Here is an 18,681-nt window from a genome sequence, read left to right on the forward strand (position 1 = left end):
TTTCCACAGCTCACCTGGACTTAAGTTATTCTGGAGCCACAAAACCCACTTTATCTTCACAATAAAGTCCATAAGGGATATAAAACTCTATGCAAAGTTAAAATCTGGTGAAAAATTGTTTCAACCAGAAGTTTAAGTTTTGTTGTTTTTTTGCCATTTTTTTGCAATTTAGTTTTTTTTAAAGAAATAATTAAAGAAAAAATGAAATAGAAAAAAATTCCAAACATTTCCAAAATTTGAGAAAAATTTTAGAAAATTGCAAAAATTTTAACCTTCTTGAAAGAATGCTTGAATTTGATCACATATATTGATTGTATCACTCAACTCATCATTCTTTGTTGTTTGCTAATGTCTTGCCACATATCGAACATGTATATTAAGCCGGCACATTGGCAGTGAAATGAATCCATCCACACAGAATTATTTTATTTATTTATTTATTTTCTAGTTTTACCTTCTTGTAGATTTTTATATCTTACCAGGGGTGTAAAACTTGAGGTTAAGCATAGGTGCATGGAAAGTTGGTGGGCTGTTGATGTTATAGGTGGTGAAGTAGAGCAGTGGTAGGACCTATTGCAAAATGTGATGCACATTTAGTTTATTAAAATGTTGACACATGATATTATTTAGCATCAATGTATTTAATCATCTGTAAGAAAAATAAGAATCCTTTATTTCAATAATATCTTTTAAAGTTAGAAGGAGCCACTGCAAAGGAGTCAAGGAGCCACATTAGGCTCCAAAGCAGTAGGTTGCAAACCCTTGTAGGTATGATAATAGTTTGATTTAAATGGGAATTATTATACTTTATTTTTTTTCGTTATGTAATTTGAAAAAGTTAAGTTCAACTCCTATTATTAAAATATTGGCCTACTTCCTCAAGCAGGTTACAAACTGCAAACTATACTAAATGAAGAGTTACAGGCACTTACTGTTCTGTAGTGATCATGGGGTGCCCTCTAGTGGAGTGACCAGAAGTTACAGAAGACTGAAGTGAATTTCAGTGAATACTGGTTGGGACTTTAACATGTCACCTGTCTGCCTGTAACAAGAGCTACCATATTGTATTTCAAGAAAAACAGCTCTTTTCTTTCTCCTAGGTTAACGCTCGTTTCGGCTGGTGATGTCTCCCGTCCCTAATCAAGTTGTGTCTTAAGACATTCATGACGTCATTCTATTTTGAGGATCAAAACAATGGCTCAGCAACTTTCATTGTCTCTGTAACTTGTACGACAACTATTAAGCGCCATGACTCACAAGCAGGAGGATCTCAGCATCGTTACCATTCCTCAGACCGGGCTGGCTGCTTTGTGGGACGCATGTGTCAGGCCAGAGGAGGGAGTGACACAGGAACTTGTTTCACAGTGACATACTTATGAGTTGGTAAACGAAACAAGACTGGCGGGCAACACGGCGTGACTTTATTTTGTTTTTAACTCTTACTCCATATGGAGCCGACAAATCTACAGGTAAGGTGAACTTTCTCAAGACTTGACGCTCCGTGTTCGTCTGGGAGTGCATTACTGGCTTTAGCTTCAAACTTGGATTATCGCTGTACCTGACGACTTTCACTTTAACAACCGCATCACTGAGATCACTTTTAGAGTTTTCCAGGTTGGTTTTGTACTTATTCAAAGCTACTATAGGTGTGGGGGTACAAAACTATTACAGAACAAGTAGCTCAGTTTCTGTGCAGTCTTGTTCACTATTTCCATTCGTTCATTTAGCTCCATCACTGACCATAGAAAGTGATTCACATTATCCCTACGAATTCAGTGGCAGTCTAGACCTCATACAAGTAAATGGGAATATATTTCGGTGTAGTTGTCAACGTGTTTTAAATTAGGATTTGTGTAGATTGTGCTTTTGTATGATCTGATATTGTAATGGTCAAAATAGTATGCCATGTACTCTGTGTTCAGTGTACTCTTATAATCCTGCCACTAAACTAGTAGACTGGATTGTACCCAAATTTCAGCAGTGTTTTTGACAATTCATTTGGCTACTGATAGATTTGAACTGACAACATGTGCCTTTATTGCCAGTTGCTTTGGATGTTTCTAAAACTTGTGAATGAATATGTGTTTGTGAAAAGCCTTTAAAGGCCATCTTGGTTAAAGAAAAAAAAACATTTTTGCTCTACTTAGCACAAACTACACGTTTTTTGACACAATGAACAAATCTTCTCATCTTAAAGTTTCTCGGCCGTTCAGCATTACAAGTATTACTTACTGGTACACTTGGCCTTATTTATTATTTCCCACTTTCATTTGCTCAATCTACTATTTTTGTGGTCTAGTTTGCAGAGCTGCTGAACGAAATAAGTAAGTTTTCCAAAAATGAAGTAAATTTAGTTTACAACATGCTTTACATCATTATGAATCAAATTGTTAATTAAGCGCCACTTATTGAAAAAAAAATCCCCTCATAAAATCTTTGTAAGGACTGTAATGGTTGGAACCTTGTGGAGTTGTGTGAACTCAGAAGTTTAGCTCACTGAATTTGAATTTTAAAAATAACATTGATATTTAATGGTTCAATCTTAATTTTAGTATAGCAAAAGCTAAATTTCCTCCATTGAACTGAAGGATAGAGTAACATAAATAAGGCAAGTTTTACTTTTTTTTTTAAAAGACAGCTCACAGAATAACTCAAAAACCCTTCTATAAAAACAAAATATACACATTTTAAAAATCATGATTTAAAGATCCACATATGATACGCTGGGTGAAATGCAAGATGAGTCCAGTATATTTCTTAGTTAAATTGATTTCGGGACCCCCTAAAAAACAATATGCTGCATCTCAAGGGGCTATCCCTCAATAAATTCAATTCAATTTTACTTAAAGGGCAAGCTCATTTTAAAGCACCTAAAAATAGGGCAAATGTCAGCCACAGTTTGCAGTATTGAAAATATACTTACTAATAATATTGCAATAAAAGAAATGAAGGACACTTGATTTGGTTGTAGACATGTTTGTTATTTCTTATTGTGGTTTGAACTAAGGCATGAGGAATGACTGTATTGAAAATATTGTTTCATTCAATGCTCTTACAGAAAGCCATTGCAGTGGCACAGAAGGCCTCTAAGGAAGACGAGGCTGGAAACTATGAGGAGGCTATCCGTTCTTATCAACATGCTGTCAAGTATTTTCTCCACATTGTAAAGCGTAAGTTGCTCAAAACTAAAGCATTGAGTGTCACAATGAAACACTTCATGTTCAGGAACTTGTGACAGCTGTCCCTTACAGTCTGTTGGACTAATGTGGATCTATCTACTCAATTTATGACTTTGTTTTGACTTTTTTGAAAACTTGTGCAGATGGTCTCCAAAGAAAACACATGTTACAGAATGACATAAAGTGAGTGCTTCTGTCATCATCAGGTGAACCCCAGGGTAAAGATGGCAACCAGAAGATCAGAGATAGATGCAAACAATACTTGGACAGAGTGGAGGAACTACAGGATTACCTGGACAAGAAAGAGGTTTTTTTTCAAGAATCAAACCCATGATATTCATTTTTAAAACTATGAAATTATTTTTGTAATAGTATTATCCTGACAACTGCCCTTGCATTGATACGATACATAATGATCAGAATTTGCACACTTTAAACATATTTCAATGCTTTTTAAATCACACATATTGAAATATGTAATGTCATAATGATAATAGTTAATTCATAGTTTGGTGTGGTACATCAGATTTCAAGCGCCCAAGAGAATGTGCCAAATGGGGTCAGGTGTATGGCTAAACGTTAACAACTAACCCAAAAGAACACAAAACAAGCCACATTACCAGTAGAAAACAGAAGTAGTAGAAACACATGAGAGGAGAGAAAAAAATATGGAAAGGATATCAAATCAAATTGATAAGGCAGAAATTGCAAACTCATGAATTTTCACTATGTTGTCAAAAATAACATTTAAATGCATTTTCAGTGTTTAACAAATGCAGGGTAAAGACGAGGGTTCAATTGCATGTAAATTCATCTATTCTATATGTTCTTTTGTTTTTTTTTGTTTTAACAACAACAAAAAAAACACAACAAATTAAGAATCTAAGAGTATAGTCATACATTTTTTATGAAGTGACTCCACACACTCTGGTCTGATCTGTACGTACCTACCCTACGTCTTGACGTCATTGCATTCTGTACACGCAATATCGACTTTTCAATGCGGAAGTTTCCTCCTCGATCCTATTCGGGAGCGATCCCATAAACGAAAACAAGCTTCCAAAAAACAACGAGCGCCACTTTAAACGTCGTTTTTAAAGGCTAAAGTCCAAAGAAGTTTGTATCAAAGTTGTTTACTCAAGACGGCATTACATTCTCTTCGATCTTTGGACAAGTGAGCAGCCCTTATGGCGACCAACAATAATTTACAGGTAAGTTGAGGACCAGCCCAGCGCTGGCTAAACTGGATAGGCTAAATAAGTTGTTTGCTGTCGATGTTAAGAAGAAAACTTTTTGAATTTGCCATGAAAAGTCGACATTCAATGCGTTTTTATTACCTCACTTAGACGCTGTTCCATTTAAACACTGACTTCGGTGTCAGATACTCTAACGTTTCGGAAAATTAGCCGCTAATTAGCATCTTTAGCTAACTTAGCTAACCTCGGCATGAATTTAATGGTGTATGCGCGGTCCACTAAAAGTCCTCCCAAAAGACACACGGTGTACCACATGTTATGTAACATAACGACAAGAATCGTCTGCCATTAATTCGGGACACATGATGATAAGTGTGGCAACATCGACATGCAAGGAGTATGTAATGACGAAGAGGACGTTTAATGGGATTAATGTTGCTAACTCGCTAACTGCTATCAACTGGCTGTTAAATGGATCACCCCAAAATGAAAGCAACTCATAACCGTTACTTTTTATGTCTATTAATGTACGTGACGTATTCCACACATAGCTGTGAAAATTCAACGATCCGTTTCTGTAACTTAAAGGGAAATGAAAGGAAGTACATGAAGAGTCATGTATAGTTCCACTTTGTGCGGAGTGACAACACAGAACAGATCCACCAATCAATGTATACTAATCATGTAGTGGGTTACATTTGATATAGATATAAGAAAGTTTTCTTTGGATTGTTAAATGCACCGTAGTACTGGCTTCTCAAATTCTCGCTGTGTTAACGTTATAACTTAATCCATTTATATCTAAAATTGCTTTTGATCTGTGTATTTAGATACTTATGTGTGCCTCTGAGAAGCCTCCAGCTTCATAGATCCACGGATTTCATTGTTACTTGTATTGGATTTCTTTTTCACTCTCTGGTACAAATGTAAATGTTTAACATATTTTTGTATCTTTGATGTTTCAGAAAGCAATTGATCTTGTCAGCAAGGCAGCTCAGGAGGATAAAGCTCAGAACTATGAGGAGGCTTTGCGTTTGTACCAAGCTGCTGTTCAATACTTCCTCCATGTGGTAAAATGTAAGGCATTAGAAAAAATTTTTTCATCTCATAATCAATTTTTTTGCTACAAAAGGAATTACAATCCGATTATAAATTTTCTTGACTTACTTGTTGTGGCCTTGATCTTGAATGACTTCATATCTCTAAAAATACCATGCAAGTCTTGCAGTCAAATGTCCTTACAGTTGTAATTACAAGAACATGTGCACAAGTCATTTTTAGGCATTTGAGATTTTGCCATTTTAGAGCTAAGGGGAGGATGATTGCTTTTTGGCAACACATTCACAAGCCTGTAATAATTTTTGTGTGATATTTTTGTTCTTTTTACAACAGATGAAGCCCAGGGTGAGAAAGCCAGACAGAGCATTCGGGCCAAATGTGTTGAGTATTTGGACAGAGCAGAGAAGTTGAAGGAATATCTAAAGAAGAAAGAGAAAGCTCCTCCTGCTAAGCCTGTCAAAGAGTCACAGTCTGATGACAAAGGGTGTGTTTATGGGTGGGGCAGTGAGGGTATTTCTGTGCATGTGATGCCATTTAGACTGAGATGGCAAATCAGTATGTAATATACCAGAAAATACATTATTTAAGTTTTTCACTTTTGTGTTCTTCTTTCTAGGAATGAAAGCGATGAAGGTGATGATCCAGAAAAGAAAAAGTTCCAAAATCAACTCTCTGGTTTGTAATTTTACTTTTCTTTACCTCTACTGATTTTTTGAATGTATTTTTGATTTTTTAGAGTAACTTGCATATTTGCAATTTTTTGTTGATTTCTAACTTGCAAAATATCATTACACAAACATCAGTTTGACTCCTCAGTAATTTTCAATGTTTTGTTTTTCAAGGTGCGATTGTCATGGAGAAGCCAAACATCAAATGGAATGATGTTGCTGGCTTAGAGGGGGCCAAGGAGGCGCTCAAAGAAGCTGTTATTCTTCCAATCAAATTTCCCCACCTTTTCACAGGTATCATTCTGTTATTTGCGAAAAGCTTCCTGTTAATATTGTTATTTAGAATAATAGAAGCAAACATGCAGTGGCTAGCATCACAAGTCATGTCAGGGTAGACTGAAACAGCTTTTTGCTGGACTTACAGGAAAGAGAACTCCATGGAGGGGGATCCTGCTCTTTGGACCACCAGGTACAGGAAAGTCCTATCTGGCTAAAGCTGTAGCAACAGAGGCAAACAACTCCACCTTCTTCTCCATCTCTTCTTCTGACCTTGTCTCCAAATGGCTGGGAGAGAGTGAAAAGTAAGTCTCTAATGGCAAGAGTCCCCCCTAAAAATGATCACCATGACTCATTTACTTTCCCTTTTGCTGCGCAGGTTGGTGAAAAATCTTTTTAGCCTTGCAAGGGAACACAAGCCATCTATCATCTTCATTGATGAGATTGACTCCCTGTGTGGATCAAGAAGTGAAAATGAGAGTGAGGCTGCTCGCCGTATTAAAACTGAGTTCCTGGTTCAGATGCAGGGTAAGTCTTTATTCGCTGAATGTTGATTCTCTCTACAAATATTATAATTACTTTAGTAAAATAATAGGGAAGGAAAGAAAGAAAGAAATAGTTATTAGCAAGATCTTCAGCAGTGCATATGTGAAATATGAAGCTGCTATTGGTAGGAGTCTACAAGGAACCTCTGGACTTTTCAGATATATTTCTTATTTATTTGAAAACTACCCAAATGGCAGATGGCTGAATTTACCTAAATCTTTACTTTCTCTGCTCGTTGCTCACTAGCAAAAGAACCCTTTAAATGATCACTGAGCACAGAGTCACATGGTGTGCTACTGCTGCTCTAATCAGACTCAAGCTTTACAACATGTGCAGTCTGTATACACCTATAAACAGATGTAGGGGAAGATATGCTTTCTGACAAAAGGTGTGGGAGAACACCTGCTGTGACGTCACTTGAGGTGCGGCAGGTAGTGCATAAAAGGCTTCACATGAATGTCAGCAGCAATCTTCAAAGGGAATCCCAGTCACTCTTACTTAATATTTGATTTAAGTAAAATAAAATGTTCACTGATCTGCAGATACATGTGTGTTTGTGTGTGTGTTAAATGTTGTTCAGTTTTCAGCTTTGTATGAAAGTGATTTCTTGTTTATTTTGCAGGTGTGGGAAATGACAATGAAGGCATTCTGGTACTTGGGGCAACAAACATCCCATGGACCCTCGACTCAGCCATCAGAAGAAGGTTATTGTTACCACATAGGGATGTTTATTATGTTGTCATTAATGTTTACTTACTGTAAAGTTTTTCTACTCTCAGATTTGAGAAGAGGATCTACATCCCTCTGCCTGAGGAGCACGCCCGCTCCTTCATGTTCAAGCTCCACTTGGGCTCGACTCCCAACAGTCTCTCTGATTCTGACTTTGCCGGTCTGGGGAAGAGGACAGACGGTTACTCTGGAGCTGATATCAGCATCATTGTCAGAGACGCTCTAATGCAGCCTGTTCGAAAGGTCCAGTCAGCCACCCACTTCAAACGGGTACGTTTTAAAAATAACTTTACCTGTTTAATACTTTAGCTTTAAACCATGTAGCCATATAAATATATGATCCTTTTCATGAATTTTGATAAAACCAGGTACGAGGTCCATCAAGGAGTGATCCCAACGTTGTGGTAGATGACCTCTTAACTCCCTGCTCACCTGGCGATCCCAATGCAATTGAAATGACATGGATTGAGGTCCCTGGGGAGAAGTTACTGGAACCTATAGTGTGCATGGTAAGGATATCAAAATACAAGGCAAATTAGAAAATAACCATTTGGACGTCCTATTAATATTGTACAAATTTCTCTCTTTACAGTCTGACATGATGAGGTCTCTGTCCAACACAAAGCCAACAGTAAACGAACAAGATCTGGAGAAGCTGAGAAAATTCACAGAAGACTTTGGACAGGAGGGTTAGGTGGGATGATGGAACCAAACCAAAGCAAAGGAATTCTAATTGTCTCTCTTCATGTTTTATTCTCTTTGTGTCTCATAGTAATCATGCACCAGGCCTGTTGGTTTATCATAACTCAGCAAGACAGTATCCCCGTGTTGCTGATGTGATAGCCATATATATGGCAGAGTGTAGTTCGATGTTCACTGTTGTCCAAAGAAGTGTAAAGACTTTCCAACTGCAGCTGACCTTACAAAAACACCATTATGATATAGGGAATTCATTTTGAATCATGCACTATAGACCAAAGGTATTGATGAGCAGAGTACCCAAGGGACTTAAGGAAACTTATGGCAGACATAAACATCATTTAATGAAAATGAGGCTATTGAAATCAATGTAATTTATTTTAAATTGGGACAAGCTCTTATGTCCTTTTTCCCCAGACAGAATAAACCTCTTTAGGCTAATAAATATCCCTTATATATTTTATACAAAAAACAAGCATTTTGTATTGTATACTGTTCTTTGTGGAATGTTAAAATATTGGGCTCGTAGGAGTGAGCATACCTTCATAGGATTAGCTAAGGTAAAATCTCTAGGTTGATGCCATTCAGTCTTTTAAAACAGACACTCAGGATATGAGCTGCATTAGGTCCTCTTCAGTTTTTTTAAATGTGTTCTTTCCAAATGGCAGTTGCATTTGTTTACTCATTTGTCATTTGAAAATAGAATATGTCTATAAGGGTTGATCACCAATGGTGCCAGACCAGTATAATTCTACAGTTTTTCAAGGACATGATAGCTTTGAATTCTTTCTTTTCTCAGCTCATGGTTTTCCTTAGCAATCTACTATACATAAATGTTTTACTATTATAAGGTTTTGCTGATAACGCTCTATACATACTGCAAAAAATAAAATAAAATAAGCCTTATATGAAGATTTGGTAACATTGCAGATTGTGTACAAACAAATCTGAGGTGTTGAAGTGGAACACTGATGGCACATGCTGAAGAGATAATTTTCTTGTGTACTAAACAACAAAGGAATGTATCTCCAAGCATGAGCTATGCATTGCCACAAGTGGTAGTGTGCATTACGTGCCTTCTAAAATAACGCAGAATTCTTTGTGTTTCTTTCTGAATTGATCATACTGCATATGTATCCCGTGCTTTGCCACTACACCTAAGACATGTATAATATTTGCACATTTCATGTAAGCTCTTTAAGAGATTGTATACAGCTGTATCCTGCTTCTGAGGTGTGAAAACAGTCTTTTTGAGTTATGATTGGGAACATCTTTTACTTTACTGTAAATGTCTATACATATAGCCAACTTTTGAGCCCTTTCTCTGTGAAAAGGTCACTCGTGGATACGATTTTCAGTTATTTTTTCGTTTCTATGATGTAAATAAAAGTTATAGCTACGTAAAGGATACTGGTTTCTTTATTGGTACATTCGTGGCTTGCTGTTAAAATACGAGGTGTTGATGTGTCAATAGGTTTAACGTTTTTGTTGACAGACTTCAACGGTCATCGTATCAGGTAGGTGTGGAGCTAACAGAAACACATTGAAAACGGATACGACGAATGAGGAAGAGGAGTATTGAATCATGGGAGTTGTTGTGAAAGCTCTACGTCCCAGAACGCAAACGCCGTCGAGAGTGTTCTGGGTCAAGAACTACAAGTACCAGGTACGGCCGTTAAGCGTCCGTTTAGAGTGCACAGTTCGATTTGTTTTGGTTTATGCAGACTGTGCTTTGTCACGGGGAGCTAAGGTCCACCGTCGTACTTTGACCTGGCCGATACGCAGCTTTGGTTTTCTGCCAAACTCTGGAACAACCCCACCTCCGCCCCCTCTGTTCAGCCGTCCCCTTTCAGGGCCGTCGTCAGCCTCGTAGCTCCCGTTATCGGACCCCAGACGCCGGCCTACTAGTTAGCAAACAAGCTAACGATTGCCTGATTTTACCCATGTCCTCTGAAGAAGGGTTGAGCTCAACGATCACGGATTGGCTTTTCATCAATTCCTGGTGGCTTCTTCTACCATTCATCATGCTCCTTGTAGTTGCCGCGTTCATTGTTGCCTTTGTGTTGTTGTTATACATGATATCGCCTCTTATAAGTCCCAAACCACTTAAACTGAACGGGGCCCACGTCGTGGTAAGTGCATCAAAGCTCTAACGTAAACTACTTTCACAGCAAGGATGGTAACGGTAGTGTTTGCTAACGTTCACTTTCGACTTCAGGTGTGCAGCTAATGGAATGTTCACATCGACTTTTGTCAGTATTAAAGCTAATCAAGAGTTGAAAAGGGTTACAGATATTTCGAGTTCAGGAGGAATAACGATCCCTAATGTCAGTCTCACGCTGTGACACGCCCATATAATAAGTTATCAGAACGTAAAAGTTTCTCAACCAAATCCATCATCAAGAAATCACGTGCAGCTTTACATTTTGTAGCAATATTAAACTTTCCTTGATTACCTGTTCAGAATTTTTTATGCACTATTTCCCAAAGCTGTGAACTCCACCTCTAGGAAGGCTGTGGTATTTTTTTATGTAGCCTTAGAGAGGTTAATGCCATTAATATGCTTTCATGACATTTTTCACATCCACTGTAAGACATAGTACGTGGAACAGACATACCACACCCCTAAGGGTAATATTGCATCTAATGTAACCTCATAAGTCAGTCTATTAATGCCAGTCTTAATTCTGATAATGTGAACCGTGTGAACGGTCACCTGTCTGTAGCTCAATATTTTGCGGCAATAATGAGCCATGACAGACATATTTAATTTTCCCAACATATTCCTTCTTGATAATGATGTTTTTACCCTTCTGACTTTTCAGGTGACAGGGGGCTCAAGTGGGATTGGTAAAAGCATTGCAGTTGAGTGTTACAAGCAAGGAGCATTCATCACTTTGGTGGCACGGGATGAGGTCGGTGTAAATCGTGTTTATCTAACTTTTTGTTTGAAATGTGCACCAGTGTTGTGCAAAATGCATTTTATTTGGTGCTGAACACCTTGCATGTGTGCACAAGTGTTCACAAGTTTTGATATGTTTTCCTTTATCTAATCTTGAAGACATGACACCCCTGCTCAGCTTTTTATAGTGGATTTGTTATTGTCCGTTTGCTGTAGGCTAAACTGCTTCAAGCAAAGAAAGAAGTGGAGAAATTTGCCATCAATGACAAGCAGGTATGTGTTTAATATCACCTTTTTTTTTCAGTAAACACGGTTATGTATAAAAGTGCACTAGATGGTGTAACTTTTTCTCACTTAGGTGGTTCTCTGCATATCGGTGGATGTTGCCAGTGATTATAGCCAGGTGGAAAGTGTCATAAAACAGGTAAGGTAACCCCAGTAGCAGCAGTGGAACAACTCACCCCTTTAATAATTCAGAGTCGAAGTGATGAAGTGTCTTTTTCCTGTTTTGCAGGCTCAGGAGAAGCTCGGACCTGTTGATATGCTTGTGAACTGTGCTGGAACCTCATTTTCTGGGAAGTTTGAGGACGTGGAGGTTGATCGTTTCAAAGTAGGTACCAAGGAGTGCAACTAAGCGACAGCTTCAGCCTTGATTCATTCAGAAGCTGTTAAGCTTTGACCAGTACTAAAGCAGTTACTTTTACTCAGTAAATTTTATATGTAACACCTGAGTAGTAGTAAAGAGCCAGAATATGAAGGATTTAGTTTTTTGTATCTGCCAAACACACTTCTTACAAATAATTTGACTACCCAGAACCCAGAAAAATAGCCCACTTATTTAGGATCCATACAGTAAATTTACACTGTGACCACAAATTGGTCTCCAGAAATATCTTTGGTCATTATCTCTTTTATACAATAATCTATGTACAGGATTACAAAATGGTAAAGGCTTGCTTCTTAAGTTATTATACATAAACTTGTATCTTATTTCCAACAGAAACTGATGGAAGTGAACTACCTGGGTAGTGTTTACCCTACCCGAGCCGTCATAACTACCATGAAGGAGCGAAGAATGGGGCGCATCATGTTTGTGTCCTCACAAGCAGGCCAGATTGGCCTGTTTGGGTACACTGCCTACTCCCCATCTAAGTTTGCCCTGCGTGGTTTAGCGGAGTCCCTGCAGATGGAGGTGAGTTTATAACTTCAGTTATCATTACTATTATTACTGTTGTTATTATCACCTCCACAGTTCATTAGTTTTAAAATTATGCTTTTACCTTTTAGAACACAGAAATAAGAACATTACTTATTTTACTCATGATGGATTCTAAGGAAAATTTTCCATTCAGACAATCAAGTTTATCCTTTGTTTTCTCATAAATTGTCTTATTTGTCTACCATGACACTTGAGGGATTCCTGTTTCAATATTTTATCATCTTAAAAGAGTGCATGGAATGACTTTGTGCTTAATGGGTGTTGCTGTTCTTCCTCTCCAGATAAAGCCGTACAATATCTATGTGACTGTGGCTTATCCCCCTGACACGGACACCCCAGGATTAGCTGAAGAAAACAAGACAAAGGTAAACCTCTTTGCTGTCTGTAAGAGAAGAGAATTTGCTTCCCCATTTAACCACCTTTGTTCTTTAATCTATCTCTACCAGCCTCTAGAGACAAAGTTAATCTCTGAGACATCTGGAGTTTGCCAACCAGACCAAGTGGCCAAAATCATTGTCAGGGATGCAGTGGTAAGAATCCACCATGCCTTTGATTTATTGTCGTTTTAAACAGTTGAAAACTATTTTGATGATGTTTCATAATTTGTTGTCATTTTTTGTTTGCTTTGTAGCAGGGGAACTTCAACAGCTCCGTAGGACCTGATGGGTACATGCTGTCAGCCCTCACCTGTGGAATGTCACCTGTCACCTCCATCACAGAAGGCCTGCAACAGGTAGAGCTGAGTGCATCACTTTGTCACATCAGTAAAAGTTGTGCAGATTGCAAACTCCAACTGTTCTCTGTACAGATTGTCACCATGGGATTATTTCGAACCATCGCCCTCTTCTACCTGGGCAGTTTCGACAGCATCGTTCGCCGCTGCATGATACAGAGGGAGCAGTCGAAAGCAGCTGATAAGAGGGAGTAACAGCAGCCTTACCTTCCTCACAGCCAAAAGCCCCTCCACCTGCACCTTTACCCAAACCCACCCCCACAGTCCTCCTTCCTGTCCTCCAGCTATAGTGGTGCACAACTGTAGACTGACCGCAGGCAAAGCTTTGAGTGCGTTTTTGATATCAACCTTACAGGTGGGGAAAGAAGAGGGTGGCAGGTGTTTACTCTTTGCTTGTCGAGTGATGTAAATTGTCTTTAGACCTCATGGTTATTTTGATTTGTTCCTCTCAGAGCAATTCAGTGTCTTTGCAGTTTGATGTGTCCACCTGCCTCTTGTTGTGGAAGCAGGTTTACTTTCAGAGAAAGAGGGTAGACTAAACATCCCACAGCCTGGTTTTGTGGTAGAAAGGCTTTGTGTTTAGAGGCCTACCTGCCTTTACGCATAGAGTGCTGAGAGTGTTTTTTGCCCTCACTCACAGAGCAGAGTAGCAGCAGATAGCTTGTCTGACCGGTTGTGCCAAAACATGGCCTGAATTTCCTTCCCACCAGGGGCTGTAGTAAAAACCAGAATGGTAACTCTGAGCTTTTGTCGTATTGTTATATGTATCTCAAAAACTAGGTCCACCTTGAAAGAATGTCACTAAATACAGCCCTTCCTTTCTACCTTTTTCATACCACAAGTCTTTGCAGGCAAAGCACCTTCCTGTTTGACTGAGTAACCTCTGTGTTTGCAACAAGTTGTGTTTTATTGAAATTTGGGTAATTTTGTGTTTTTTGTGTGTGAGAACTAAGACGTGACACAGCAGAACTCTTGGGAAAAAAAAACAGAGCAGGCATGTGTGATGTTTGTATTTGTTACGTTTTGCTGGTGCAAAAAAGCAAAAAACATTTCAAGGAAGTAACAGTATTCCAAAATCTTAGACGCAGTGTTGTGGCAAAGACGTTGAGTGCCCTATGTGCAACGAATGTGTGTGTGTCTGTTTGCGGTGACTGAGCCAATCCTTGGAGAAAAAAGAAGCCATTAGATTTTATCTTCTCTGGAATAAAAACACCAAATTATTTTCTCATTTTCCCATTTGATTCCAGTGAGAATGGAATGCAGGTACTTAGAGTTGAAGCCATGAATTCACAAACATGGTTGGAAGAAAAATGAAGCACAGGTATTTACATTTAAAACCTGTGAATTTGACCAAGTTTGAATACTTGAAAGGATGTGTTTTGCTTTTTACATGCAGTTTTAAGTGTCAATGCACATATTGAGACACCCCAGTCAAGATCCAAGTGGGATTTCTAATGTGTCAGGGGTAATGTAAGTCAGGGCAGGGCGGAACTCGCTGGTTCGAGTCATGTCCCTGTAGGTCTAGTGGGGGCGCTAGAGATTTGTTATACTGAAAGGCCAAAATAAAAGAGAGACTGGTGTGCTTGTGACCTGCAGTCAGGACTTTGTAGCTTAATGACAATATCGATTCCCTCCTGATGTCTGTCAGGCCTTGAAAAGTTATGTGTCTTTTTTTTCTTTTTTCATGAAGAGGGAGGAAAAAATACAGTGTTGACTTTTTGCGAGTCTTCCTTTGGTCCAACAGAAATGGGAGAATGTACTTTAATACAAAGCATACAAATCAGAACATAGGAATATTATTTTTAAACAGCCAATATTTGAATGCCAAAATGTGTTAAGACAATTTGTGTAGATGCAATGCTTTTTTTGACATTTATTTCAGTGTTGCTGCTCCGTTGATTTCATACTTATTTGTCAAAGCTGTGGAGCAGTGTGGGGACCCATTCTAAGCCTTAAGACAAGACTACTGATAAAGCTAATGCTACAAGAATGGACCTTTCCACAGAGAGAAAATGTGGCTTAACCCACATCTTGTTTACCAGTTCATTTAAGTCTTTAAAACTTTTCAGTGTAAAATGCCAGCTGTTCTTGTGTATTTTGTCATTTCTCAGTCTTTGTATGACAAAAAGAAGCCTTACTGAAACCCAAGACATGACAGTGAGAATGGATGACTCTTTGATGATGTTCTCATTTGATATTGGTTAAAGGCATATTCTCCTGCACTCAAGAGCTTTTCTTTATGTTCAGTTTGATTGCTATCAAAAGTTTGCGTTTTTCTTGAGGTAGCAACACATAGTTCATAGAATATGTAGCCCATATAAATTAAGTTTTGTTTGAGCGTTTTGTTGTAATCTTTGAGCTATGCAAATGAAGCCTATGCTTACAATACATTTGAACAAATTGTCAAGATCTAAGTTCTTTCACAGTCACGCTATTTCCCCCTTTTAAATGTTGTCTTAATTGTAATGTACTTAAGCTTTTAAGTAATTAACATGATATAATTCATAATTCATTCATTCCTTCAATTCTTTCTTTCTTTTTAATTTTTTTTTTCTGCCAAAAATCTTAACACCTTCACCTTGTGTGCCATTGAGAGAAAATGTGAGAAGTGGAACGTTTCTTTGTCTTATTTTCTTACATGATATACTAAATAAATACCTGTGGAGAAAATCAAACTCTGGTCTTAAACATCCATCTTCCTTCCTTGAATTGCTTTTGTTGATAAACTTGTATCACAACATATTTTCCATCATACCAAGTTCAATTTAACAGTTCTGTTGTGTACAATATCTTATTCTTCCATGAGAAAACTTTCAGCAGCTCTCAGAATTGTAGATTACTGAATTTAAGACACTTTCTCTGATCTTGGAATAATATGTAAATTAAAATATAGGATGTCAGACAGAATGAGAGAACACTATTAGGTTTGTGCAGCAAGGTTGGCTCTCTATCCACAAGGGGGTTGGCTTGACCACATCACAGAGGACCCTGTACTCCACATGAATCAGCCTAGATCCATGCACGTGTCAGGGTACCCATGGCTGAAGTTCTTCAGATAGTCTAGGAACCGACGCACCGAATGTGCATTCTGAAAAACACAGGCTTCAATGATGATTTCGTGTGCAGTTCTTCGTCGTGCACTTGGAGTCTCCCTGCACAGTCAAAGGAATTACTTTGCGTAGCTGACGTCACAAATACCTCACTGGCGGCGGTGGGCAGGGAGCTACTGCTGAGAAGGATATGAGGAGCAATCGTGGAAGAGGAGTCAGTCCGACCTTGTCTGGCTCACAGTCCTGCGCCTGGTTGTGCGTAAACGCTGCGAAAATAGTTTGCGGCGTTTGAAGCCTCTTCCGGCGCGTACAACTTTGGCCTCCATTCATGCTTTTCATTCGCAACACATCCACGTCAGGAACAGAACGACACTACTCCAACCTCTTCCGCATATTGGATTTCTATGCAAAGAGAAGGCAGCCAATGTCCCCGAAAGGGTTCGGGAAATGAATACTGCAGCTGACTCGGAATCAGTATTTCAGGACTTTGGGTACGTTTTTGTCGCGATCTCAATCTAGAGCTTTTCTTCAACAAACGGCATTTGCTCACTGTGTGGAATTACTCGCTGCATTGCTTCAATCTGAATACAATCGAGTTTTGGATCCGCCTGTGCTGTGCTTTGGACAGTGCACACATTCCCGTCATAATGCATGATATTTAGGGTAATCTGTCACTGTTCAAAGTGCCAAATTAAGCCGTAATGGCGAACGACTGTAATCGCAACATTGTGGAAAAGTACATCAGCCATAAACTCTCTAAGAGGGGCTACGAGTGGGGGTTCGACGATGACCGAGATGAAGATGCTGCTAACAACGGGTCATTAGTTCCCCCTCCGCCGACTCTGGTCCGCCGGTGCCGTGAAGCGAGCTCCGGGCCTGACAGCGAGAGCATCCACTCCACGCGGCACCCCCAGTCCGATCCGCACGCGGCCATCCACAGAGTCCTTCGCGAGGCTGGGGATGAACTTGAGAGACTATACCAGCCGGACTTCACTGAGATGTCTCGGCAGCTGTATCTCACCTCCACCACGGCGCAAAGGAGGTTCGCCGAGGTGATAGATGAACTGTTCCGGGACGGGGTGAACTGGGGCCGGATAATCGCCTTTTTCGAGTTTGGGGGCACTGTGTGCGTGGAGTGTGTGTCCAAGGAAGAGATGACAGCGCAGGTGGACAACATCGCGGAGTGGATGACGGAGTATTTGAATGGACCTCTGAACAGCTGGATAGAAGATAACGGTGGATGGGTAGGTTGGATTCCGTCTGCTTAGCAGCTTTGCAGCTGTGTGCCAGGGGGGCGCAAAAGTCCTCCATTGCACTCGTTGAAAAGGTTTTATCAGCACCTTTGGGCGGAGTACAAATGTATGAATGAAACCAATGCGCGCATTGTAATAAGAGTCAACAGAGTATAACATCTTAACTACAGCAGCAGTTGACCATCAGTATCTTTTACAAGATGTTCGCTTTACGCACGACGAAGCAAACTGTCCAGACAGACGGCCTTAAATTTGGCCTGATCAGATTGGATGTTGTCTGTGGCTATCAAACTCAGCCGACCAATCAGAGTACGTTCTCTGTCGCACACCTCCCGACGCTCTAGATAAGCCCCGCCCCTGTCTTACCGGAGAGCCAGTGGCTGCTGACAGAGTGAGTGGAGGGGACAGTCTGCTGTAAATCCAGAGGGAATTAAAGATTATAAAACTAGTATTTAACGCAGCACACTTGCAGGAACTTAACAGCGGCGTCATCGTTCACCTCTATTTAAAGCTTAGCCCTCAGGTGCTGCAGTGATGTGATTCACCAGGTCATGGTTTTAGAAGCCTGGAGGAGGCCAGACACATGTCAGCAAACAGAAAACTATTGACTTAATGTGTTTTGGCCTATGGGCAATGCTGGGCAGGTATCAGGACTATTGCTTCACATTGATGTGACGTATAAACTTCAGGTACTAATATAAAATGGCATTTTCCCTCTGCCTTTACGTTGGCATGCAAAGATGATTTAATTTTTTTTTTTTAATGGGGAGATTTAAATCTAATTTACACCTCCACTTCCTAAATGCGACTCTGCTTTTCCATAGCTTCCTCTTTCCAGCTATCACACCAGTCTGCTGTAAATTAGCCTATAATTAGCAGAGTCGCCCATAATGAGAGCACAACATTTGAATAGTGAGGTTCCTTTAACCGGAAGCTATCAGAATCAGAGGAGTGTCATCAATGATTCATAGTGAATATTTTATCTCAAAGGGAAGGACCATTTAACATTCCCCTCGAGTCTACCCTGCCCCTGGAGGTGGCAGGTTGTGCCACATATCAAAGGCAGGCAACAGAGGGAGGGCTCTCTAGGAACACAGAGTGCTAATCTGCAGCCTCTGTGTTCGACATGCAGCCCTCTGTGCATTCAGGTTGGGACTCTTTTGTCTGCTTTG

General features: G+C 39.6%; 3 protein-coding genes across 4 annotated transcripts in view; all 3 read left to right on the forward strand.

Annotated features, from left to right (window-relative positions):
- Positions 1 to 1,087: 1,087 nt before the first annotated feature.
- Positions 1,088 to 9,714, forward strand: vps4b (vacuolar protein sorting 4 homolog B). Of its 2 annotated transcripts, XM_074689437.1 has the most exons (13): positions 1,088 to 1,469; positions 3,059 to 3,170; positions 3,386 to 3,486; positions 5,341 to 5,452; positions 5,768 to 5,918; positions 6,051 to 6,109; positions 6,277 to 6,396; positions 6,527 to 6,683; positions 6,758 to 6,906; positions 7,547 to 7,628; positions 7,704 to 7,923; positions 8,022 to 8,162; positions 8,246 to 9,714. In XM_074689437.1, exons 1-13 carry the CDS (start codon positions 1,449 to 1,451, stop codon positions 8,345 to 8,347), a joined length of 1,527 nt encoding a protein of 508 aa, XP_074545538.1. In that variant the 5' UTR covers positions 1,088 to 1,448; the 3' UTR covers positions 8,348 to 9,714. The 2 variants fall into 2 exon arrangements, with proteins under 2 accessions (XP_074545538.1, XP_074545539.1); XM_074689438.1 differs by lacking the exons at positions 1,088 to 1,469; positions 3,059 to 3,170; positions 3,386 to 3,486 and adding an exon at positions 4,160 to 4,390 and having other exon boundaries at positions 8,246 to 9,712.
- Positions 9,715 to 9,945: 231 nt separating this feature from the next.
- Positions 9,946 to 15,866, forward strand: kdsr (3-ketodihydrosphingosine reductase). The gene is made up of 10 exons (XM_074688312.1): positions 9,946 to 10,484; positions 11,178 to 11,267; positions 11,471 to 11,527; positions 11,613 to 11,678; positions 11,769 to 11,864; positions 12,255 to 12,446; positions 12,755 to 12,838; positions 12,920 to 13,003; positions 13,105 to 13,206; positions 13,282 to 15,866. The coding sequence occupies exons 1-10, from the start codon at positions 10,296 to 10,298 to the stop codon at positions 13,399 to 13,401; spliced, it is 1,080 nt and encodes a 359-aa protein (XP_074544413.1). The 5' UTR covers positions 9,946 to 10,295; the 3' UTR covers positions 13,402 to 15,866.
- Positions 15,867 to 16,394: 528 nt separating this feature from the next.
- Positions 16,395 to 18,681, forward strand: part of bcl2b (BCL2 apoptosis regulator b) — a 28,148-nt gene continuing 25,861 nt past the window's right edge. The window contains exon 1 of the mRNA XM_074688313.1: positions 16,395 to 17,500. Coding sequence (XP_074544414.1) covers positions 16,958 to 17,500 — 543 coding nt within the window. The 5' untranslated portion in view covers positions 16,395 to 16,957. The remainder of the gene's footprint in view (positions 17,501 to 18,681) is intronic.

This window comes from Halichoeres trimaculatus, unplaced genomic scaffold (genome assembly GCF_033239565.1).
Source record: "Halichoeres trimaculatus isolate MK-OKI-2021-1 unplaced genomic scaffold, fHalTri1.1 fHalTri1_scaffold_15, whole genome shotgun sequence".
NCBI lineage: Eukaryota > Metazoa > Chordata > Actinopteri > Labriformes > Labridae > Halichoeres > Halichoeres trimaculatus.

What these genes read in the sequence shown, in the direction of transcription:
- vps4b (XM_074689437.1), top strand. Translation starts at nt 1,449, where the DNA reads ATGGAGCCGACAAATCTACAG. An exon ending in CTTCCTCCATGTGGTAAAAT is followed by an intron (nt 5,453 to 5,767) that starts GTAAGGCATTAG and finishes TTTTTACAACAG; the next exon opens with ATGAAGCCCAGGGTGAGAAA. An exon ending in GACTCAGCCATCAGAAGAAG is followed by an intron (nt 7,629 to 7,703) that starts GTTATTGTTACC and finishes TTCTACTCTCAG; the next exon opens with ATTTGAGAAGAGGATCTACA.
- kdsr (XM_074688312.1), top strand. Translation starts at nt 10,296, where the DNA reads ATGTCCTCTGAAGAAGGGTTGAGCTCAACGATCACGGATTGGCTTTTC. An exon ending in CTTTGGTGGCACGGGATGAG is followed by an intron (nt 11,268 to 11,470) that starts GTCGGTGTAAAT and finishes CGTTTGCTGTAG; the next exon opens with GCTAAACTGCTTCAAGCAAA. An exon ending in CTGAAGAAAACAAGACAAAG is followed by an intron (nt 12,839 to 12,919) that starts GTAAACCTCTTT and finishes TATCTCTACCAG; the next exon opens with CCTCTAGAGACAAAGTTAAT.